General features: G+C 36.2%; 4 protein-coding genes across 5 annotated transcripts; 1 reads left to right on the top strand and 3 right to left on the bottom strand.

Moving 5' to 3' along the window:
- The first annotated feature begins 4,568 nt into the window (after positions 1-4,568).
- On the top strand, positions 4,569-5,572 carry LOC113299742 (chlorophyll a-b binding protein of LHCII type 1-like). The gene has a single exon (XM_026548816.1). The coding sequence runs from the start codon at positions 4,644-4,646 to the stop codon at positions 5,457-5,459; it is 816 nt and encodes a 271-aa protein (XP_026404601.1). The 5' UTR covers positions 4,569-4,643; the 3' UTR covers positions 5,460-5,572.
- A 101-nt stretch (positions 5,573-5,673) lies between these two features.
- LOC113299741 (UPF0481 protein At3g47200-like) lies at positions 5,674-8,333 on the bottom strand. Of its 2 annotated transcripts, XM_026548815.1 has the most exons (3): positions 8,062-8,333; positions 6,691-7,378; positions 5,674-6,601 (listed from the first exon to the last, which is right to left on the bottom strand). In XM_026548815.1, the coding sequence occupies exons 2-3, from the start codon at positions 7,285-7,287 to the stop codon at positions 5,870-5,872; spliced, it is 1,329 nt and encodes a 442-aa protein (XP_026404600.1). In that variant the 5' UTR covers positions 7,288-7,378; positions 8,062-8,333; the 3' UTR covers positions 5,674-5,869. The 2 variants fall into 2 exon arrangements, with proteins under 2 accessions (XP_026404600.1, XP_026404599.1); XM_026548814.1 differs by lacking the exon at positions 8,062-8,333 and having other exon boundaries at positions 6,691-7,569.
- Positions 8,334-18,817: 10,484 nt separating this feature from the next.
- On the bottom strand, positions 18,818-20,352 carry LOC113293444. The gene is made up of 3 exons (XM_026542079.1): positions 19,489-20,352; positions 19,266-19,322; positions 18,818-19,181 (listed from the first exon to the last, which is right to left on the bottom strand). The coding sequence occupies exons 1-3, from the start codon at positions 20,309-20,311 to the stop codon at positions 19,129-19,131; spliced, it is 933 nt and encodes a 310-aa protein (XP_026397864.1). The 5' UTR covers positions 20,312-20,352; the 3' UTR covers positions 18,818-19,128.
- Positions 20,353-20,819: 467 nt separating this feature from the next.
- On the bottom strand, positions 20,820-24,939 carry LOC113299739 (syntaxin-32-like). Its single transcript, XM_026548813.1, has 5 exons — positions 24,288-24,939; positions 22,761-23,011; positions 22,475-22,650; positions 21,993-22,202; positions 20,820-21,226 (listed from the first exon to the last, which is right to left on the bottom strand). The coding sequence occupies exons 1-5, from the start codon at positions 24,526-24,528 to the stop codon at positions 21,067-21,069; spliced, it is 1,038 nt and encodes a 345-aa protein (XP_026404598.1). The 5' UTR covers positions 24,529-24,939; the 3' UTR covers positions 20,820-21,066.
- Positions 24,940-25,218: the final 279 nt, after the last annotated feature.

The raw sequence follows: 25,218 nt of genomic DNA, 5'->3' as shown, positions 1-25,218 counted from the left end.
TCCCACCGATCCAAGGTACAGTTGTACTTCTACGCTTCCGATCCAAGCAGGATACTACGCACTTGATTCCTTTAGCTGATCTCACCCACAACCAAGAGTTGCTGCAACCCAAAATCGCAGACTTGATAATAAACAAATTTGTCTCACACTGAAAAGTCTATCAAAGGATAAATATGTCTCCCACAGATAAACCCTAGGTTTTTTTCCGTCTTAAGATATGAAATCAAGGTGAACAGGAACCAATTAATAATACGGTCTTATATTCCCGAAGAACGGCCTAGATTAATCAATCACCTCTCTACAATCCTTCCTGACCACACAGGCGGTTTGTCGAGGAATCACAAACAGTGATACGAAGATGTTTGTGACTTCTTTATCTTTCCTATCGAAGAACTCTCACGATCTCAAGCCAATCAATCGATTGTACTCGTACTATAGAAGATGCAAGATCAGATCAAACAACTACGATAAAAGTAGTATCGGTCTGGCTTCACAATCCCAATGAAGTCTTTAAGTCCTTAACCTGGTTTTAGAGAAGAAAACCAAAGGTTAAAGGAGAATCGACTCTAGCGAGCGCACTAGCATCACACAGACGTGTGGGGATTAGTTTTGCACAATGCTAGATGTCTCCTTTATATAGCCTTCAAATCAGGGTTTTACCTTAGTTACAAAGCAATCCATGTTCACCGTTACATGAAAACCTGATTTAGATTCAAACTAATATTTCTCAACCGTTAGATCGAAAACTTAGCTTGTCACACACATTTGGGTAGACGTTTACTGGGTTTGTGAAAACCATGCCCAAACGTGTACGTGTATGTTGGTTCAACATAGTAACCCAAAAACACAAAATTAATTAGCACAAGTATTTATTCTTGAAAACAATAAAAATACAGAATTTAGGATAATATATGATTTTAAAGCGCAAAAGATGAGTTAAATGCCAATAAAAATGTATAGAATTATGCATTATTTGACACTCATCATTGAGATATAAACTCTTTGATATACTTTTTTATCTAGATTGAGCATGGCTGTCTAGTTCATTCTCTAGAAAGTATATTGGAGTTTCTTCATACAGATTGCTAAGCAAAATATTGGGTGTCGTTGTTAGACCTCCGCTTTTTCAATGTGAAAAAACTTGAACAGTACCAAAGACCAATGTTCAAGTGTCAATCAATATAATCAACAACCAAAGGTTGGTTTCTCTAATTGATTGAACTACGCACAACCTGTGATATTTTTATTCTATAACAAAATATAATGCGGAAAATAAATAACACAGACACCAGAAATTTTGTTAACGAGGAAACTGCAAATACAGAAAAACCCCATGACCTAGTCCATATTTGAAAACCACATTGTATTAAGCCGCTACAGACACTTGCCTACTCCAAGTTAACTTTGGACTGGAATGTAGTTGAGCCCTAACCAATCTTACACTGATCAAGGTACAGTTGCGCTCCTTACGTCTCTGAATCCCAGCAGGAAACTACGCACTTAATTTCCTTAGTTGATCTCACCCACAACTAAGAGTTGCTACGACCCAAAGTCGAAGACTTGATAAAAAAAATTGTACCACACAAAAAAGTCTATTGTGTAGATAAATCTGTCTCCCACAGATAAACCTATGAGTTTTGTTCCGTTTTTTGATAAATCTGTATCAAGGTGAACAAGAACCAATTGATATACCAGACTTATATTCTTGGAGAACAACCTAGAAATATCAATCAGCTCACTATAATCTTAATTATATGGTGGCGCAACAACATATTGTGGAATCACAAATGATGAGACGAAGATGTTTGTGATTACTTTTTATCTTGCTTTCAGAGAATAAATCTCGAGCCAATCTTAAAGAAGATAGTACTCAATCACGATACAAGATGCAAGATCAGATCACGCAACTACAGAGAAAATTGTTGGGTCTGGATTCACAATCCCAATGAAATCTTTACGTCGTTAATCTACAGGGTTTCGTGAAAAAACCTAAGGTTAAAGGAGAATCGACTCTAGTCGCAATTAGTATCACACAGGAGGTGTGGGGATTAGGTTTCCCAGTTTCTAGAGTTCTCCTTTATATAGTCTTCAAATTAGGGTTTGCAGTCAATGTTACCTTGGTAACAAAGCATTCAATATTCATCGTTAGATGAAAACTTGATTAGACTCAAGCTAATATCTTTCAACCGTTAGATCGAACTTAGCTTGTTACACACAAATGAAATGTACCTTCATTTAGATATGAGTAACCGTACCTAAACGTGTACACCTTTTTGGCTCAACAATAGTTAACCGAAGTTAGCTATATGAACACTTTCATATCAACCTTATTCATCTTAATCATAACTAGTTTAAATGACTCAAATGAAACTAGTTATAGAGTTATTCAATTGTTTATATTCTCATAGAAGTATACAAGATACAATTGAAGCAAAATCGATTTTGATTCACTCGAATCAAGTCATGAACATTATAGCCACGATTTGCAAAAGATTGCATTCCTTATTATATAAATGTATTAGTTCATGAACAAACCGATTTTAGAACATCATCTACTTAGGTATGCATACAGGTACACATACGTAAGTAGCCGGACCAAGTTTAGGTTTCGCCAGTACGCGAACTGGTACGCATACCATCCAAACTCAGCAGAAATTTTCGGACATGAACCTTACACCAGTACGCATACCAGGTTGCCGGACTTCTCAAACCAACCAGTACGCATACGGTTATGCATACCATGGTTCCCGTAAATGGATTACATGTATGCAAGTACACATACTATGTTTAAATCCAATTGCTCTAAACTCTATTTCAATCATTGAAACATTCTTAGAGGATGACAATAGTTGTTTTCACAAACTATTAGCATCAAAGCTATTTTCAAGTGATTGACATAATCAATATGAAACATTCCGAGTCTACATCAAATGAGATGTTACAAGGAGATTTTCATATGATCATCTTTGACTTTCGTCAAGAATATAAGATGAACTTGGTTAAAATAAAAGCTTACCAACACATATTTCGAAAAATATGTAAGCGAGTTAAACTCAACTCGAAATATCAAATGTGTATAAATGAAGTCTATATAGCTATACGACTTTTGTCTCAAATAGGAGATAGAGTAGATAGACTTTTGAGCGATAGATGAGTTCAAGTCTCCTCACACCTTTTGTTGATGAAGTTCCACAAGCTCCCCTTAGTAGTTCTTCGTCTTCAATCGGTGAACGTCGTGAAGTCTAACGCTCAACTGCACTTTTTATCATAATCTGAGACTTAGCAATAAGTAGACTAGAAATCAAGACTTATGGTTTTGGCAACTAAATTATACAACAAGCTTGAGATAGCAATACTTGCGAGTTCGAGCGAGAAATGCTCTAACAATTAGTAAACTTTATTCCTTAGCACTTTTCTAGGAATTCCCACTCATTTGTGATAATTCAACTAAATAAATAAATAAGAAAGAAAACAAGAGTAATACAACATAAAATGCAAGAAATATAGCTAAAACAAGTATGAATGGACATTAAAATCATGTAAATTAAGGACTTATCAATACCGATGGTGCTTGGAACCCAAATTCTCCAAATGGGAGAATTGGTTTCATTTTTAGAGATTCAAACCATAAATTTGTTTATGCTCGGTCAACTTATTTAGTATGTTTTTCTACAGAAGAAGCAGAGACTTGAGCAATTAGAGATGCTTTGATGGTGGCTGTGGAGAAAAGACTTGATCGAATCATTGTCAAGAGTGATATTTTAGCTATTTTGGAGCAAATTAACAAGAAGACCTTCATGGGAGATCAGAGAACCCATTGTCTGTTACAAGATATTAAAATCCAAATTTCTAAGTTTAAATTTATATCCTTTGTATTTGTTAACGGTTTTGTAAATGGAATTGCTCATGATCTAGCTCAATGGGTTAAAACTAATGTCAGCCGTATGGCATGGTCTGTACCCCTATTTCACTCCAGTCCCCCCTATGTCATAATAGGGAGAATCTTATTCACTGTTCGTTGCTTATGGGGGGAAAAATAAAATAAATATAAAGTATATACACCCAAGTCATCAATATGTTATTGCTCAAATTTATACCAACTAATGAAATGAAGATTTAGTGATTTGATGGTCTAATGTACAAATGCATGTTGTATGTGTGTGCAGATATTTGATTGTTCGGACAAAAGTAGTACCTAATTCTCCAATAATCATCATTTTGCACATTCAGTAATTCTAATTGAAGTAAAAAACCACAAAGACGGAAACTTAATTACATCTTCAATAAATCTAATCTAACTAGGAAAAAAAAAATCTAGCAGCAAATGAACTCTTGGCCATGTAAAAAACTCTCAGATTTTGTGTGGTGCAGAAATTATGTCAGATGGAATTAGTGGATCTTAGAGAGCCAACTGTACAGGCACTCAACTTGCAGAGCCAAATGGGATTTTGAGAACCTTGTTAACCAATGAGAAGAAAGATAGAGATACTCCCTGAAGATAATTTACCTGTATTTTTGATCTCTCTTATCTTATCTTTACTAGTGCTGCCCAAGTATAAAACCCAACGCCAGCACCTTCATCAATCACACAACCAAATTAACCTTCTCATACTTCTTTCTACTGCAACTCCAAACATTTCCCAATGGCTGCTTCAACTATGGCTCTCTCTTCTCCCTCTCTTGCTGGGAAGGCAGTGAAGCTTTCACCAGATGTCATTGGTGAAGGAAGGATCACCATGCTCTTCCAAAAGAAGACAGCGCCAAAGACAGCAAAGCCAACCAAATCTGTATCCTCTGGTAGCCCATGGTACGGTGCCGACCGTGTTAAGTACTTGGGACCATTCTCCGGTGAGTCTCCATCTTACCTCACTGGTGAATTCCCAGGTGATTATGGTTGGGACACAGCCGGGCTTTCTGCTGACCCTGAAACCTTCTCCAAGAACCGTGAGCTAGAAGTTATTCACTGCAGATGGGCCATGCTTGGAGCTCTTGGTTGTGTCTTCCCTGAATTGCTTTCCCGTAACGGTGTTAAATTCGGCGAAGCTGTATGGTTCAAAGCCGGTTCACAGATATTCAGTGAAGGTGGATTGGACTACTTGGGTAACTCAAGTTTGGTTCATGCTCAGAGTATTCTCGCAATCTGGGCAACACAAGTGATCTTGATGGGTGCAGTTGAAGGCTACCGTGTTGCTGGTGGTCCACTTGGAGAGGTTGTCGACCCACTTTACCCAGGTGGTAGTTTTGACCCTCTTGGTCTTGCTGACGATCCAGAGGCTTTTGCTGAATTGAAGGTGAAAGAGATCAAGAATGGGAGATTGGCAATGTTCTCAATGTTTGGGTTCTTTGTCCAAGCTATTGTGACTGGTAAGGGACCTTTGGAAAATTTGGCTGATCACCTAGCTGATCCAGTTAGCAACAATGCTTGGAACTACGCCACTAACTTCGCACCCGGCAAGTGAAGAAATTTTGTATGAGATTGTCTGATTAGATAATTGAAAACTGATGGAGAGATGTGAATTTTTAGTGAGTTTGTAAATTTTTTAAAAGCTAATGAAGACTTTGTTTGTGCCAATTGTGAATCTTCTGTTCTTCTCGTCACTAGTAGTTTTTTGGTTTTTCTTCTGGCTTAGACACATTTATTCTAGTGCCTGCTAACAAGAATTTGGTGCACAATTTAGTGCAACTAAGCATCCTGAATGTGTTCAGGCACTCAGGCAGGCACATTTTTCTCATAAATTTCAAAGTACAACACAGTCTAAAACACAGACATACACAATGCTTGCCAATAGGAAAAACAAAACAAGACACAGTTGGCACAATAACAAAGTCTTCATCAGCTTTGAAGTAGAAAAAAACTAGTTAGCACCTGTTAGTTTCTAGGCTTGTAATAGCCATAAACTGAATAGAAGGTCTGAGCGACGGTGAGTACCATTAGGAAAAGAGCCGCAACAACGGAAAGAATGGCCCACGGGCTCCTAAAGTAGGTATGAATCAGGTTAGCACGCCATTCATTCCACTTCTTCTTGCAGTAGTCATTCACCTTCTTGTGCACCTTATCTAGACTACTATCAGGATCAAGCGTCACATCCTTGGACAGCTCGTTGAACAGCTTTGCAACTGCCTTGTCACTGCCAACTGCATTTTGTATTATCCCGCTGGAGTGGAGGAGACTAACATCCTTGGCCGAATCAATGATGTTATCCATGAAGAAGATGTAAGCAGTAACCTCATTTCCTGCTCCTACATGGAACCTCTCGTAGGCCATCAAGTTAAGAAAAGTAGATTCAGTAGTGTCATCCACCACAATCAACGGGAGTCTGAGAACTCCACCGCGAAAGGAGATATCCTTCAGACTCGTGGTCTTACTAGTCTTGAACCGTATTCCAGCCTCGTAAAGCTCCATCGCTGAACGGATGATATCACCACTACTTTCACTGTAATCACCTGTACTCTTAAGACGTGTTTGATGATGTTTCTTTCGTGGCTCTTGAAGCAGGTTCTTCCTGTACACGTCTAGTACATGTAGACATTTCCCCAAGCTGTGGATGGGTGTGGTTGGGGAACAGAACTTGGATATGATCCTGTTTAGGAACTCCTCGTTCTGTTTGTCGATGAATAATTGAAATCTATCAGAAGTTAGAAATGAATAGCAGAAAATAAGAGGCGTATGTGTTGTAATGACGATATTACCTTTGGTTTGCCACCAGTTGTAGTACCTCCTGCTCCACCAGTTTCAACAGCAAGTAAAGTGTCCAAAAGAAGCATTGGGAGTTGGTTTTGGAGCATGAGCATATCCCTCCTTATGTACGGCATTATGTAAAGCTTACCATGGTAACTAAAAATTGGGTCATTGAAAGCATAATCGTCAGTGGTTCCCGTGGCAGTTCGTAAAACTTCGAGCATGAAGCAGCCATCCAGCATCATGAGCTGCAAGAATTGTTCGTTGTAGTTACCATACGGATCATGGTCATCATTTGCTTCATCATTATCATTACGTTGTTGGAGCCACTTGAGGTCAAGCCAATCATAAGAATCAATGAGATGCTTACCAACGCGATGAAGGGCATCCATATAAGACTCGATTGGTTTGTTAGATCTCTTGAGGAAATGGAGTAGCGCTCTGTGCTTGTGTTCCTCCATTTGAACCAAGTGCTCTTCTCCATGGTGATAGGGACCGAAAGACACCGATTGCGGCTTGTAAGCTTTCTTGTTCAGATCTTTGACGCATGCCGGTATCTGGTAGATGCATTTCTTCTTCCAGTGATCCACCTCATTTGATGTATCCATCTTTTCTAGTTTTTCTTTCACATCGATTACCCATTTACTATTCTGTCTGCTGTTACTGCTTTCATGATAAAGTTGCTCAACTTCTTGACCACTAATTTCAGACAGTGATATTGAGGAGGACATGTTCGGAAGACAAGAATAATACTGATGTTAATAATGATTTGATTAAGGATAAGTAGCTCTAATAAATACCAGTGGAAGGATTGAACTACTCTTACATAATCCGACACTAGTAGTGCCATCTTCAACAAGTAGTTCATTAATCTAACAATGAGTGGGGAAAAGGAGGCAAAAGACTGGGTATGAATTCCTTTTGCAGGCACTTCTTTAATATAGTAACATGCCTAATTGAGTGAGGCTTAAATCATTCCAAATGCTTTTTCTTTTCCTTTTAAAATGGATTCCTTTAAAATGTGAATATGAAACTATGAAAATTGCCATTATTCCTTTCCCTTCCAAAGAGGTTTTAGAAAAAGGAAAAAAAAACAAGATTAAAGTAATTGCCATTATTCCTTTAAAATGTGAATATGAAACTTCTTATATGTATAGACAGTCAAAGAGAGCTTTTAAAAGCTTATTACATTGCAAGAAGAAGTTTAGGCCCTGATACTAGCTCAGATTCTAAAAATAAGCAGGAAACTAGGAATGAATGCATTATCTGAACTCAAATTGAACTAAGATTCAAAGACGAACAAATATAAATTTATCGATTAAAAAAAAATACAGAAATATAAATTAAATCGATTCAAATTTTATGAACTTATGAAGAATTACCTCGCTTTTCAATCAATCTTTTCTTGAGCTATAAGCTCCAGTTTTAGGTCTATTGAAGAATCTCCAGCTTGTTTTTGCATTCCTCGAATTTGAATTGCTCCCAAATCGAACATTAGTATATACCCACATTGAATCTTCTTCTTCTTCATCATCGTTATCAGTCATCATATCCAACTACAGATGAAGCTGATAATGATGGTGATGAAGAATGAGAAGCTTTTGAACGAAGTTGTGCTATTGAACCTTCCATCTTTCCAGAAGAGATTCATTACCGCAATAAATGATTTGGGAGCTTGATCAGGATTTTCGGGGAACTGGTTTTGCATTCAGAAGGGGATGTTTTCAATCTTAGCTCGTTTTGGTCATTCGGGAGCACTAATGGGAAATAGTACAAAATAAAGAAACCTATTAGTATCGGGGCGTTGCATTCCAATAGAAGGGCTTCACTAATAGGACAAAAACGGATCATCCGTTAGGAATTCTAAAAACCTTTTATCTAAAATATTTTTATAATAACTAAACAACTCTTGTTTTAATTAGTGTTAACCATTTAGTTGAATTAGCTAAGTCTAGTTTTTATTAGTTTGGATTAATGATTTTAATTTATAGTTAAAGTTAGTGATTTGGTTTTTGGAGGAAAAAAAATAGAAAAAGAAAAGAAAAGAAAAAATCTTTTTTGAAAACTCTAGTTTTTGATTTACCTAACAAAATTGAGTTAATACTAGGGGTGCACATACCCTATCCATACCCGCCAACCCTACCCTACCCGCCAGTTTTTTAACCGTATCCTATCCTATCCACTATTTGACGGGTAGGGTGGCGGATGAAGATTTTCTTAACCGCCAATAAACGGGTAGGGTGACGGGTAAAGCTCGAAATTATCCTACCCTACTGGTCTTCGAGCAATTCCTACTAGGGGTGCACATACCCTACCCATACCCGCCAACCCTACCCTACCCGCCAGTTTTTTAATCGTATCCTACCCTATCCACTATTTGGCGGGTAGGGTGACGGGTAAAGATTTTCTTAACCGCCAATAAACGGGTAGGGTGGCGGGTATAGGCCATATCCTACCCACCCTACCCGTTGTGCAGCCCTAGTTAATACAGTGAAAAATTTGAGGTGGAGATCAAAATCCAACCAACCAAAAATTGAATTTTTTTCAGCTTCAAACTGATTTATGGTTAGGTTTTTCCTTTATGGCCAGCCGTAGGGCCATTTTACGGTTAGGCGGTGATAAACTCCTAACTGTAACCTGATAAAATTAGGAAAAGCCAAATCACAAACCAATTACGGTTGGGATTTTGATATCTCGGAGCTAACCAAAATTCATCGTGTAAATTTAAAGTAATTTTGTGAATATTTACTGTTAGGTTTTGGAAGACGACTTCAATTCTCTAAAGTTCTTGGACACAATCCTTTATCCCTATCCCTAACCCTCGGCATCAAATATTTGATTAATTTGGGATCCAACACCACCAATAACAACTCCCGGCATCAAATATTTTATTAATTTGAGATCCACCGCCACTAGTAACAACTCCGGAAGAGAAGAATAAGACTTCATATCTCTTTGGATTGACTAAAAAAAAATTGAAGGAACAGGAGCAAATGCTCCCAATTTCATATATTAATAAGAACGTTTACAACGATCGAATACATCATAACTGAAACACATGAACATGTACAAAATCTATGTGTTTTAAAATACAACAAAATTATTAAATCCATGTAATTCGTTGAGGAAATCGATGTTATTTGAGGGATGGTGTGAAGTTTCTGATTTCACCATTTGGATTGTTGTTCTTCATCAAGAGCAAATTTATCTTCTTCTTTAAGATTTGACGCTCCTGCAACAGAGGAGTAATATCCGTTGTAAATCGAAAACACGATCATATCCGGTAGCCATGGATCTTAACACTAATGTCGATCAACGTCAAACCAATGTGATTCGCCCTCGGAGATGTATTTAAAACGATTGAAACAATCGATAAAATCTCCTTGAAGGCTATACGGAATTGTTATACAAACATATAATAAGAAATCAAGATAACATACATAAGCCATCTGACAGATAAAATAAATAAATAAATAAAAAGAACCCTAAAAATTATTGGAACAACAATTTGTTTTATTGAAATTGTACAAAAAAAAGTAAATTAACCTTGATCTTCCCGAAAGATCTGAAAAATCAGTATCAAATCTGGGAAATTCAAAAGAAAAACAAAGAAGAACAGGGAGTTTTTTTTTCCGGTTACTGTAAGAGTGAGAGAGGGAGAGGCGGTGGGATTTATAACCCCCCCTATGAGTGACTAAAAATATTGAAACTCGATTTACAAAAACCACTTTTTGGATCAACAATAATCATATCGCTTGCCAATTTTGGCAGCACCATCTCTACTCTCTACAATTAGTTCTCTCTACCACTACTTCTTTGCTCGTACTGTTCCCTCCTCTCCTCTCTCTTCATCATCTCCATCAATAATCTTAGATCTCTTCCCGTAGCAGAAAGAAAAAGAAAGATGGGAAGTATCACAATCAAAACTGTATTAAAAAATTTAAATCACATCGCTGACTTCCTACTTTGCTTAATTCCACCTTGAATGCAGTTGAGTTGATTAACTTTATTTTTCTCACATTTTGTAATTGATGTTATCACTTGAATTCACTAAGTATGGAAGGAAATCGAGGTCTACAACATATTTTATTGAGGCTGGCTGATACAGATTCTTAGTAGGGTCGCCAAATGCCAATAAGTGTGGATGGAAATTTACAGATAGGTTTGGTGTTTGTCGAACCCAGACGGAAATGTATAACGGTTGGTTTATTTAAGATCAAACTCAACCGCAAATTTTATTAGAAAACTTGGAAAACTGTTGTAAGTCAGAATTTTTTACGTTTAGGTTTTCAGAGAGTCGTATTTGACCGTAAATCCATTTACGGTTATGAACCTAACCGTAACAACACATGTAACTTTTTTTTTACAGTTGACAATTCTCTAGTTGCCTAACCGTAACAGCTTCAGAAAATAAATTTATAGTTAGGAAATTAAGAATTTCTAACCGTAAGTGATACTACAACCCTAATCTTTTTGTGGTTTCTACCAATTTAACCCATTTAAAACACACAAAAAAGATGGGTTTTTCCATTCTAAAATAATTCGGTTGAACTGAAGAAGAGGAGAAGAACACATGCTTGGGCAACGATTTCAATTGAGGTTTGTTGAAGATGATAAAACGATTTTAATTGAAGAAAAAAAACTATGAAAGGATTTTAAGAGAAAAAAGGATCATGAGCAGATTTTTTTAAAATTAGAATTATGTTTTGATTTTATGTTTTTGTATTTTTAGTTTAGATGGAGGGTAACTTAAGCATTTTCTATCGCATCAAGACACCTCATAACCAACTGTTTAGTCACTAGGAATTCATGTGAAGCCCCTCTATTGGAATGTGACGCCCCGATAATAGGTTTCGTAAAATACTAATAGATGACATTAGTACCCTCACTCAATTCCCCGTTGTCAAACAACTGCTGGCAGTAGCAGAGGGTATTTCCGTCTGATTAGGGAAAGTGTGTTGTCATTGTTTTTGGTGTATTGAATGATAATGCACTTGCAGAAGTGGAAAGGATGAGGCATGAATTTCTTCATTATGCAGTGTCATTGTCTATGAGATGACATTGAGTAAATTTTATCTCGGAAATACCCCACCAAGCAAATCATCTTTTCAATATATTTATCGAGTCAATCTGGTGCATACTTTCGGGATCCGAAGGAATTCTATTTCATTGTTGTATCATGCATATAACCACTTGTTTTATGCAACTAATGAACTGTCTCGGTGGATTGGCGGTACTCCGACGTCCACTCTGAAGCTACTTGATTTATAACCTTTTTTTGTTAAAGGGCCCATGCCCATGAATGTGTGGTCCAAAAACGGAAGTCTTTTGGTTTCCCCCTCTCATTGTATATAAAGGATAATCTATCTATGTAACCCAGAGAACTCTTATGAATGAAATTTTTCTCTTTCTCTTTCTCTATCTCTTTATCTTTCCCTAATATTCTACTACAAAACGTTATCAAGCACGAGCTCATCCGCTGGAATTTTTTTTTCTTCCGTCTTCTTTTGGGTTATCATCAAATCACTGAAAGAAGCGCTACTTTTAGTTGGATCTGCGTTTCTGATTTTTTCTGCAAAAATCTCCATCGTCATTGGATCTATACTTCTCTTCTTGGATTGAATAGTTAAGGTGGACGCAATAATCTGATTCTATCGAGAACGGTTCCAAGGAACTTTGTTTTGTGTTTTCGATCAAAATCACTAAGAATGCCTAAACATTTTTGTTTTCATTATTGCACATCAGACGTTAATACAAGAACAAGTTACTTATGATCCTATTTGTCTGCCATAAAGAATTGTTAGATCAATTGATTATCATTGACTATCATCCATGTTCATATGCTCTTGTATGCTCTTTTTGTTTGTTTTTGACTCGCCCTTAATGTTCATATATACGACCTGTTTTGATGTTAATTGTTTTTTTTCTTCTATTGATTAATATTATAATATATATAATTATGTTATTGTCAAATCTACCATCTGATTTGTCATATTAGGCTATGCTTATGCGGTATTTTTTTCTTTCTATTCTTACATGTCTGTCTAATATAATGTTAATTTTCCTTTATAAAATATTTTAAAAAAAAAATGATCGATATACTTGTGATTGCACGAATCATATCATTTTCTTGAAAGAAAAATAAGTAGATATATATAAAATTGATCGTCCTCCTCAGATGTTCTCTGTATTTACATGATATACATAATTGTATTTGTTCGTTTTAACATCTAGGGTGATATGCTATGAGTGCTAATAGCCTTGTACTGATTTGAAATGCTTGGAATCAAATCTTTATGATTTTCATAAAAAAAATTTCCTTCTGGACCATCTATAATAACATAAAAAGAATAACACTTTTTAAGTTTTACTCATGATCCATCTATCATTACTCTTTCTTTTTTCAAATCTTAGATTGTACTGCGTGGATTGTAGTGTTTGATATGGTTTATGATATATCTGTAATGAAATATTGCTAATAATTCGATAGATTTTTAATCATGTTTCTTAAAATCACATGTTTATGATCATTGTTTTTATAATATATATATATATATATATATATATATTCACGTTTTGAGTGGTGTTGTTTGGTTTGTCTGCCATGAAATGGTGTCTATTGGTTTAACATGTATTTTATTAGTATGTCAAAGTGTTGTGTCTATGTGTCAAAGTGTCAAGCTAGATTCTATTTTAGTCATATTTATATACATGTCTTGTATTAGATTTATTGTTTGTTTTCTCTCCGTAGTCTTTGTCTACAAACGTTGATAACGTATGTATTGTGTTAATGTGTTATGAATTTGACATTAATTTTTAATTTGGTGGAATTATGAAGATTGACTAATAGTTTTTTTTTAATCAACCAACTCAGTTTTAAAGTTATCAATAAAGTTACGCGACATTTGATACTGGTGTACTTAGTGGTTTACTTGCTACAAGAAGTGAGGGTTCTTTACCCGTTGCTTATGATTTTTTTTCTAGCGAGGGAAAGAGCAAAGTAGTGTACTTCTGAAAAAGGGAAACTCAGTCATGTGGATTAAATATTCCACTATTTGTTACTAAAGATCCATTTCAACCATAACAAAATTTGGTTTGGGATTATCATACTGGAATTATTTATTTTAATACCCTTTATTAAGGTACTTTTTAGTTGGACCCAACTCCATTCAAAAATAATATTTTGGATTCAAAAGTACTTGAGCACCGTTATTGTATTTTTGATGTGGAAACCATTTCATTTGTGAGAAAGGAATATATGCCTTTGTATAACGAACACACAAAAAGCAATAGTCAGAAATTATTCTCTTTCAATTTTTCTACTTCATTTATAATACTAACTAACCAGTATGTGTTAAAGTATCCAAACGAGATTCACTATCTTTTGTAAGCTATTCAACCTAAAGTAAGTGGTTGATATGCAAAGTGAGAATCTCTTGACCCGTTCAATGCATAAATTTCTCAAATTAAGCTAATTGTAGAAAAAGTGAAAATAAAAAGAACCCCGAAGTAATGAGGGTTAGGTGTACTGACTTATGTGAAGCATGTGTAAATGGATATATATTTCATGAGACAAAGATGTATTTCTGTCTCTGGTAGTAATGACACCAAAGTATAGGTATCAACCGAACATGGGATCAAGCTAAGATGTAATTCTAGCTCGCATCAAAAATTAATTGTTACTGGTATTAGTACAAGCAATGTAATGCAGGTACCATAGTAGCAACAAATTTTGATTTGAACGTGATACTTTAGATATCAACTTTATTGGCAAGAAGAACTTCCCCTAACCAATTGACTTCAGTTGAACTAGATCCATTTTCTACACTTTTGAAAAATACATCATTATCACGAGATGAAAACTTCTCTAAAGCACTTGAGATATATTTGTATGAAAAGTATATCATCTCCCCTGAACCATAGCATACACGCTAAATTACTTGATTTGAATACTTTTGTTAGGTAATAAGGCCACACCACTTATTAAACCTCACCGGAGAAGACTCGATGTCTAACTGATAGTATGACTACGATGATTGGGTCATCGAGCGAAGTACCGCTCAAACTTTGTTTCTATAATGGACAAGGACCAAAAGTCACAAAAGCTCTGCATCTACCTAGAGCTATCTACACCTTGTTAAATTCCAAAGACATCCATGCAAATGGTTATCATATGGAAACTCGTAGTAATGAGAATGTAATTGATTGCATATTTTATTGTCTTTAATGAATCTGGAAGGAAGCATATTCTTAGAGAAATTTATGAGTCGATTTGGTGAAATGTAAATCACTAGTATTTGGATTATTGAATCCATATTAACCCCGACATCGACATGTCGGGAATTGACTCATACAGACTTTGGCATAACCATAAAACCAAATTGGTTGTGACATGATGTTTCATTTTGCAATGACTCATACGTACATCATTGTGTTTGAGTGGATGAGACAACGGGAAAAAGATTGACAAAATGTGAAGTAACGACATATCTCTCAATAATTGTTTTCTAAAGTACTAGATGCACAACCCCCTCCTCCCTCCCATTATGCTTTTAGGTAAGAGAGCATGTCACCCATTTTACAAATTCTTCAGTAAAACAGGATCGAGACCATCCTAAGATGCAAATGGTAAACAATCCATATTACAAAGATAACAAGGTGAAATTAAGAAAAATATTCATGCAGAATGCGGAACATTAAAGTGACTTATGGCTCTGGTGAATGTTTTGACATCTTGGACTAGTAATAGTTCCTAAGGAATTTGGATTTGAAAACTACTAGCACATATTTTACAAGTAAGGGCTCACCACTCCTTGTAAATGTTAGCGAGTGTACATCAAAAGAACTTCATGGTTATAGGATCAATGCAGAGCATCCTATACCTCATGGTCTCGCAAATGCTATATATCATCAAAGGTTATAGATGATGTCTACGGCATAAGTTATGTGTACCAACCTACCTTTTATTGATTTAGGGACATGCAATATTAAACGTACCTTTACTTACATTCGTTTTAGAACCTAATATTAGTCAACCTTTTATGTGTACCGGTTGGTAACTGGATATAAGCCTGACATTCGTGTTCTTACGCATTTTTGGTTGCACTATATATGTGTCATTACGAGTCCACATCGTACTATGATGGGTCACGAAAACGATTAAGTAGTTATGTTGGATATTTACTCCCAACAATTATCCACGTGTTCAAACCTTTTGCAGGAGATCTCTTACCGCTAGATTTGCGGGTTGTCATTTTAATGAGACAATCTTCCCGTCGTTAGGGGGAGATAAGAAAAAATATTTTCTAAGGGAACGACATGAATTGTCGTGGTGTGTTCCCGCTGTCTCATATTGATTCTTGTACTACAAAAATGTAAATGTGAAGTGACAAATAATAAACGATTTTCAGAATGTACACTGACGACGCTAAAGTGATGAGATCGCACATACCAGGTGCAAACCTACCTGCAAGGTTACGAATCCTCAATAAGGGATATACACCATAAGGTGTTGCAACTACACTTAGTGGGAGTGTGGTTGAGGTCGTGGCTCCATAAAGGAAGATGGAGAGACTACCAGGTTCGATCAATGCTCACCTAGAAAGGAAGTAGATGAGTAAGGCATAACCTAATTTGTATCATTAATGAAATCATTTCATTTGATTGTCTCTGATTATTTCCATGAATCAATACTGGAGGATGCTCTGAAGTTTAATGATTCCAGAGAACAATGAAATCCTAAAGGATTATGAGAACACACACGAGTCAATGGATAGATCTTGCGAACATATTAATGATTATTTTTATATATAGTTGCTTAATAAAATAGAGAACGACGAGATTGAACCATGCTTCTTACTGTTTAATATCAAAAAAGAGCATATTTGGCCTACACAATCCAGGTAGAAATTGGTTCTTTGGAAAATTTACAGGTATTTGGTGTGGTAGTGCTAACCAACCAAGTGTAAATCCTATGGGACATACATGATTATTTGTCATAGAGCACAATGGGAAGAATTAAGTCTCATAGTATCAAGACTCGCCTTGTGGCACGAGGTTTTTCACAAAACCCTGTAATTGTTTTATTGTAATGAACGTTATAGCATTCCGCTACTTAGTTAGCTTGGTAGTTTCAAAAGGACTTGAAATGCATCATATGTATGTGGTTATTACGTATCTCTGAAAGAATCAAGAGATAGAAGATATTTTCAGAAGTCCCTGATAACCTTTTGTTACCCAAATCAAGTGACTTTAGACCACAAAGTGTGTTTACAATTAAACTGGGCGTTCACTTACAGAATGAAACAATCATGTGAATGGGTTATAACCGTCTAAGTGGATATATGATTTGGAGGGGATAGACGAGTAAGGTATTTTTCCTTGCGTATTCACATGCAAGTTCCTGATTTGGAATTGTAGCTACCTATGTCAATGGTACAGACATGATGGGTGCTCTTGATGAAATAAGAGATCCTACAAGCTACTCTAAATCAAAATTTGAGATGAGAAATCTTGGAAAAGCTCAATCTAAAATTGAGCTTATGGTATATTATTTCACCGGTTTGCATAGGTCTAAAGTTGTCAGGAAATTAATAAGGGCATGCATCCTGCTAGCACTCTCATGATTAGTCGAGGTTCAAATGTAAGTAAGTGGCCATTTCGTCTAAAGGAAAATGACGAAGATGTGTCGGGAGATGCAATTCTCATATCTAAGTACAATAGACGCATTGTTATACTTAGTATAATAATGTACTCGATTAAGTTTTACATCCTCGGGGAACTTGTTAGCTAGATATAACTCAGAGCCAACGCAACGTCATTGGAATGGTATAGTGAATGTAATCATATACTTAAAAGTAATCATTGCCATAATTTTGTTTTATCCCTGCAAAGACATTAAAAGGAATGCTAATGAAAGTGCAATCCAAAAGTTGTTGATTGTGAATGAACAATAATCTCTTCTCCAACAAAAGTAATCAGGGGGAGATATGGTACCGATATTCAGTTTCGAAAAGTATGTGACTAAAGGAACTGTCTGGAACAACTCTGAAAGTAATCAGCGGGAGATGCCGACATCAGGGGGAGGATCCAAGGATATGATGTCGACATATTTTACTTCGAAATTGAAGCTGTGTTGTACTCTTTTCCCTTCAGTCGAGAATAGTTTTTACCAAAGGGTTTTGTTACGCGACAAGGTTTTTAGCGAGACAACATTAAAAACATCAAGCATGTTGAACGTTAAAGACACAAAGATCGCGTTGATATTACTGAAAATATCTAAATGAAAGAAATTAAACGTGATAGTATGTTAATCAACGTAACTTCCAGAATCAATAACATGGTCTTATAAACATTCAAGTCACCAAAGTAAAGTGTGATAAACTCCTTTTGACTGCATTAGACTAATGAAAATTGTCTGACATCAGAGGGAGCATCTAATGGTGTGTTGAACTATTTTCCTTCACCGAGGTTTCTTTTTCCCACAGGGTTTTAATACTCGACAAGGTTTTTAATGAGACGACAACAAACACCGGGTAAGTAATTTCCCAACTAAGGCTATTGTCTTTCCCATAAGGATTTTCTGCCTTAGGAGTTGTGAAGCAACTAGTCAACTTCAACTGAGCAAAGTGATCATCTGCAACTGATCATCTTTACTTGCATCTGTCACGTTGTACTCTTTTCCTTTCGCCAAGGTTTTGTCCCACTGGGTTTTTCCTTGTCAAGGTTTTAATAAGGCAACATATTCGAGTCCAACTGAATTCTAAGTTTGCTTAATATTTTACTCTTTTTCTTTAGTTCAGGTTTCGTCCATTTGGGTTTTCCTAACGAAGTTTTAACGAGGCAATTAACTTAGAATCGTCGATATTTGAAGATCGTATTGCATGTGATGAACTCCATGTAAAGTACGAGACAACATGCGAAGAGTTGTACCAAGGTTTTATCCCACATGGTTTTTCCTTGTCAAAGTTTTAGTAAGGCAATTGATTTCGGCACAATAGTCATAAAGGAGTGAACTACATTTGAAGATCAACATTCGAAGCCTAAATGTGAAGCATTTCATATGAAGTTTTATTGAACCTCACAATGGGGATTGTTAAAGGGCCCATGTCTATTGATGTGTGGTCCAAAAACGGAAGTCTTTTATTTTTCCTTTCTCCATGTACATAAAGGAGATAACTGTTATGAATGAAATTCGTTTCTTTCTCTGCCTCTTTCTCTTTCCATAATATTCTACTACAAAATTCTTTGTATTTTTTTCTTTCTTCTCAAGCATAAATTTTAATGTGTACATATGAAAAAACTCAATTGTCAACTGCCCTCACCCAAAAATACAATAAAAAATGAAAATTCAAGCCAAAAATGACTGCTCCGGACCAAACTAGTGGAGGAGAAATCAAACAATTCTATGGTAGTGACAATGTCAAGTATAGAATCTGCTGACTTAGGCTTTATGTTGAAACTTGCCAAATAGTCATCCATATTAATAAGCAAGCCCATAACCCTGCAAGAAGAAGAAAATTGTCATTTGTCAGACATTTCTATATAAGATTTCAACAATAGTAGCAGACAGCTAGCTGAAGAGTACCTGCTTTAGAATCCAGTGATGGCAACAACTGTCTGCCTCCTGAGCTAATGTTACTACCTGCACCATACAAAAGTAAAAGCAATGGTGAGCACCAAATTGTTACGGCCTATCGGAATTGTTAAGTTGGGAATGTCTGGAGGCACAAACCATTTAACATAGTACAATGATATTGAACTTATGTTACAACAGAAACCATTTATAAAAAAGAATTTGTGTTGCTGACCTTTATCACAGTTGGAAGTAGAATTCCAATTACCACAGTAGCACAAATCTCTAACAGCATCAGCATCATAACCACAAGTACCACCAGTAGCTTCGCACGATCGACAAAATGAAAAATCACCTGGAACAGAATAAATCACGCGTATCCCGTACGACCATGAATTAGGAGTACTAGAAACATGTATAGGGGCAAGACTATAAGCACTGCTGTACCCTTGACATCTGAGTCTAGTAAGATTTATAGATCGAATTGATTCAAATGAAACTGAGCAACAGTCTGGTGGACTCAAACCATAAATTGTATTTCTCTCACTTTTATAAGAACCAGATGAAGTCCACCCGGGACATGCTTGATATGCTTCGCAACCCATACTCGATACGTTTCGACATGGTAAATGTTTCTCGGGAAATCCTTGAAAAAGTGGAGACTGCGCATGACATCCTAGTAACATGAAAATATTATCTGGTGCTGGATTTAAGTAAGGTTTTCGCCATGATTCCACTTCAAAACCGTTTCCTTTTCCATCTCGTAAAATTCTATTGCAAGTTGACATGGCTGGATCGCTGAGTGTAAGTGTCTGGAAGGCGTAGTCAATCTCCAAGACACGGTAAGAACCCGAAGTAATGTGAAACATGAGGACATCGTTTACACAGAAGAGGAGGTCGCGGTAGCCAAAGTGGCCACAACCTGACCGGGTAGCAAATGGGTAGTCTATTGTTAGATTTCCACAGAAAGATCTACAAGTGTTGTTCCTGTGAGCAAAATTAGCTGAAACTGCTCTTGTTAGTAAGATTGAGAGTAAAACAAAACTAAGAAGAGACATTGTCTAGGACATGAGAGTGAAGTGAGGTTAAGGTTTGCTGCTTAGCTACATAAAGATGAAGAGACAGAAGAAGCAATTGGATGGAGCTTTTTGATGCCAAATATTATTCTTTGCTTCAATATTAGGCAACAACACCAAACAGTTTAGTGTAAAGTAACACGCTTCAAACTGGCAGCATCAAAATCATTGACTAAGCACCGCTGCATTTTTTTTTAACTTAAAAACCCAGATTCAACGCCCTTTTCCCTCTAAAAATAAGCAGGAAACTAGGAAAAAATGGAAGTGAGGGATATTAGGCTTCAAGCCCAGATGCATCTACACTGTTGGACTGATGGGAGTATCCATCATCTGAAACTCGAACAAAGATTCAAATGAAACGTCGAACCAACAAAGAAATTTATCGATCAAAACAGAAATTTATATTTAATCGATTCAAATTCCATGGTTCTATCATCCATCTAACCAGTTTTTCTATGCAAGAAACTTGACAGCTTTTGACAATCTAAGGTTAAATGAGTGAAATAGGCTTCCCGTTTATAAAGTGTAAAGGATTTTACACACTACACATATATACTATTACAAAATATTCATATTCTCGTGAAGATGCTTAAACTTCAACTGAGACGCCTACAAGAAAGTCCGAGAATTAACGACAGAAAACAAAACAGACTCATGGGAAGGTAAATGTATTGAAAAAGCATTACTTGCGGTCATATTTTGGTTTACTTTGAGTTCCTGTAAATTTTCTAACATTACTATGCAACAAAAAATAAGAAGATCATAAGGAATACAATCAATACAAAGAATATCTTGATCATCAGCCATCTGTTGGAAGAGATCCCATTAAGATACTTCAGTAGTGCTCCCTGCGCTCCTTCCACATTTGCAAGTGTGTCATCCATGTTCTCATCGATCCTGACAAATCAGAAATTCATAATTAAGTTTATGTAAAGAGATCAGGGTAACAGATACCGAAACATGTAACTCAAAGAAAAAAAAAATCACTGTCAAGTCCTACTGGAGAAAGATTTAAGGACACCCAGACACAGATCTCACAGAACGTAATGCAATGTGTTGTTAGCAAATTCAACGGCGAGTACCAGTAATAAAAACATAACCATACAGGTTTCTTAACGAACATATTCTATGTACAATTCAAATATGATAATGTCATGCTTGTGAAGAATTTTGATACCAAACATGATAATGTCATATACATTTTATAGTTGAAACATTCTGGAGGTCTAGTATTTATATTGCATGCTTGAATGTTTTAGCTCCCAATTTCAATCTATAATAAAACAAAACCTTTTCTCCTAACAAGATGGCGCACTCATTTATAAACGAATGTACCCCGACCATAAGTTCTAATCTCATCTCAAATCTTTCAAATCCAAAGGTTCTGAAGTGGTTTTCAGAACTACAGAATTTTTAGTTGAGACACAAGAACCCAACAACTGGCTGCTTGTTAACACCACCACTTTTGTCTTCCATGCGTTTACTACGTCATCTAACAAGCAATGCTACGATGCTACTGTCAAAAATGCACAGATCAACTCAACAACTTCAACATTCTAAAAACTGTGTCTTAGCATTTAGAATATGCAAGTGCCAAGTACTAGGGATAGATTTTACAGCTGAACGAAACAGACAATAAAGACATTTTGAGCCAGAAACAAACCTGATGGCCAACTCCCCTTGCTGAGACACCATTGTCGCCAGTTGTTGAAAGATGTTACCCAACTCGTGGATGGTAGATTCAACATTTTGAAGCGCTTCAGCTCTGCTATTCATGTAGCTGTCTTGTAATGGAACCATTTGTTGCTGTTGTTGTTGACGCTGCTGCAGCAATGGCTGATTTTCTTTCGACGGTTCTCCATCATTATGCTTCCTGTAGGGATGTCCATAAAAATAAAAATAAGAAAAGAATAAAAACGTATATGTATAACACTTTTTGCAACACGAATGCACTACTAATAGTTCATCAGCGAAAAACTTTGCAGGAAGCGGGACAATCACATGAAACAAACAAACTTCTTGATACTGGATAGTTACTTAGTAAATGATTTTCACATCAGAGAATTAGGCTTCTTTATATTGGCCAATGTACTATAATATACATATCATGGATAACAAAACTTCAAGAGTAATATATGTTCATACCTAGGAAATAACTGGGATGATGAAGTTTGTGCATTGGCCCATGGAGCAGGAGGTGCAGCGGAGGAACTAGCAGCTCCCCTCCCAGCTAATGGACGCTGTCGTACGAAAGGATTGCTAGATTCCTTTGAAGCAGTGGAAGAAAATAACTGCCTTCTGCTTTCATGAACTTTCAAGTTCTGAGTAACAAAAGGTAAAACCAATCTCAGAAACAGAATCATATTTATGAACTACTGGGATCATATACATGACAGCAGATAAACATGAAATATAGCAATAATAGACCTACCTCTGTCCGCATAGTAAGGACTTCTTTAAATTCTTTAGTGGCACTCATCAAGCGATTCTTCAGATTATCTACAACTGTGGTTGAGTGACTGGTGGTATCCTTGGAGATGTTCCCACTATCGTTCTGGGTGTTACATACAAGCTGCAGGTCTACCACTGCTGAGTTCAGCGCAGTGATGTCCTGTTTTATAACTGCGGTTAACTCTTGGATCTCCACAGTTGGATCATCAAAAACTGATGTTCTCTTTGCCACTGCAATGTAAATTGGAAACCATAGTCAGGATTTTGTAGCTTAGTGGAAGCCAATTTTTTTACTATAACAGATGAACTGGAGTTAGCAGAGCATATTGATAAAAAAAAATGGGTGGAAGCAAAGCGAGCCCTTGCTCTTATAGCTACCAACAAATCATTGAATCAGCAACTTAAACATAAAGACTGCGATTATTCTTTGAATCCAAAATATTAAAATTATGTGTTTTTGATAAGCATGGTGCTAGAGGAAAAGAACAGTTTTCAGTTATATATATGCATTGCAAACAAGAATATCATATTGTAGAGACAGACATCATCTGTTGCAGCAGTTTATATCATCTTGTAGAGGCGACATCATCCACTGCAGACATCAGAATTGACTCGTTGGAGAAACTTTGAAATTTTATTGTATTTGCAGATTAAGCGGAAAGGAAAATTTAATTTATTAAAATAACACGTCAAACAGCGGGAATATGTCTAATTGCATCAATATTGAATCATTTTGTTTAAACATCAATTCCTATATATGATATATCCACACAGAAAAGCCTACTTTCAACATAAAATAAGTTAAATAACCAAATTGTTGGCAAAAGCATTAAGCACATAAACTGGTGGATCAAAAAGTAGGAATATAAAACAAAGCGGAAAACAATAGTGCTATAAAGTCTACTGATGTACAGCAGGTTAAATTTCTGCCACACAAGAATTAAAAAAACATTAGATGATAGCTAATTAGCATACCCAAACGAATAGCGCATGCAACCTCCCATCTCACTAACAAACCAGCAACAACTCGGACTACAGTAGGGTAACATATAATGGACAAATTATCTGCTCACGAGCAGTATAATTTGCTTTTTTTCCTCATCAATCCTAATAATCAGATCCCTATACAAACAGCATAACATTTAGCAACAATGTGTGCAGGAAGCTCAATCCTATATTTAACCAGCCCCTACAAATGTTCCAATACTTCTACCTACTACCAACGTGTATTTACGAACATCCAGTGTTATCCAGTATTAGTGCTTCGGGTACTTCCAGTAATCTAGTTTGTGTGGTTTGTTCCTCCGATAGTGAATTTGAAATTTCTCTACTCTTTAAGAATAACAATGCTTCTAGTGTGCGTTACAAAAACTAATGAAAAATTTATCCAACTATAATCAGTACAAGACTCACTTATCATGTTAATGAATCTTCCAACATTACAAAAAAAAGATAGACACCCACATTTTTCAATGTAATATTGATAAAATTAAACACTTATACTTACATTTAGCGAGTTTTGCAAGCTTTTGTGAAGTCTGATGAATTCCATAACCAATTTTAGAAGCTCTTTTATTAAACTCAGATTGCATAGAAATTCCAGATCGAGGACCTTCAGGTCTTGAATTACTACTACTTGGAACATTATTTTGTCCTCCTGGCGAATAACTCTTCTTTAATCTCTCTATTACTGTCAAAAACTCTTGTGTCCGATCCCTATATGACGACTGCGCACTTTTAACAGGCATTTTAACCTAAATTTAACCAAACTTATGTATATCTATCTGAAATTCCCAAATTCCTCCAAATTTTACCGGATCAAGATGAATTTGGCATCACATGAACAGATCCAAAACCCTAATCTCCAAATTTACTCTGGATTCGGCAATAGAGTACCAAAACTTGATGAGATGTAAAGATAAAGGCCTAGATCTGGATATTTAGGGGGGAGTTTTATTGATGTTGCCCTCAAATTCAAGAAGGGGATAATAACTGAGATATTGAGAATGATAAAATCAGAAATTTGTATTATTAATGGATACCTTTTTACAGCTGGAAAATTGAGAGAAAAAAGGGAAAACTCAAGGATGAAGAAATTGGCTCCGTTTTCTTTTTTAATTTCTCAATAGAAGGATTTCTTGTCAGGTTGATGGCGTGTAAATCCCATTGTGACTTAAACTACAGTAGCAAATTTCACCGTTAGATTTATCAACTTTTGAGCGTTTCAATCAACAATCTAACCAATTGTGGTAAGGATACCAACCTAAGGCCAGTTCCGGTGGGGTGGCTAACCCACTCATATACCACGCCAGGTGGCCTGGCAAACTAGCCGAGTCATTATGGGAAAATTGTTAGGCAATCGGGTCTCGACTGCTAGTGGTTAGTGTCAACCGCTAACGGTGTAGTCTCTATTGTTCGGTGGTTTTTGAATCTCCATC

This window comes from Papaver somniferum, chromosome 7 (genome assembly GCF_003573695.1).
Source record: "Papaver somniferum cultivar HN1 chromosome 7, ASM357369v1, whole genome shotgun sequence".
NCBI lineage: Eukaryota > Viridiplantae > Streptophyta > Magnoliopsida > Ranunculales > Papaveraceae > Papaver > Papaver somniferum.
This window is presented reverse-complemented; position numbering and strand designations above follow the sequence as displayed.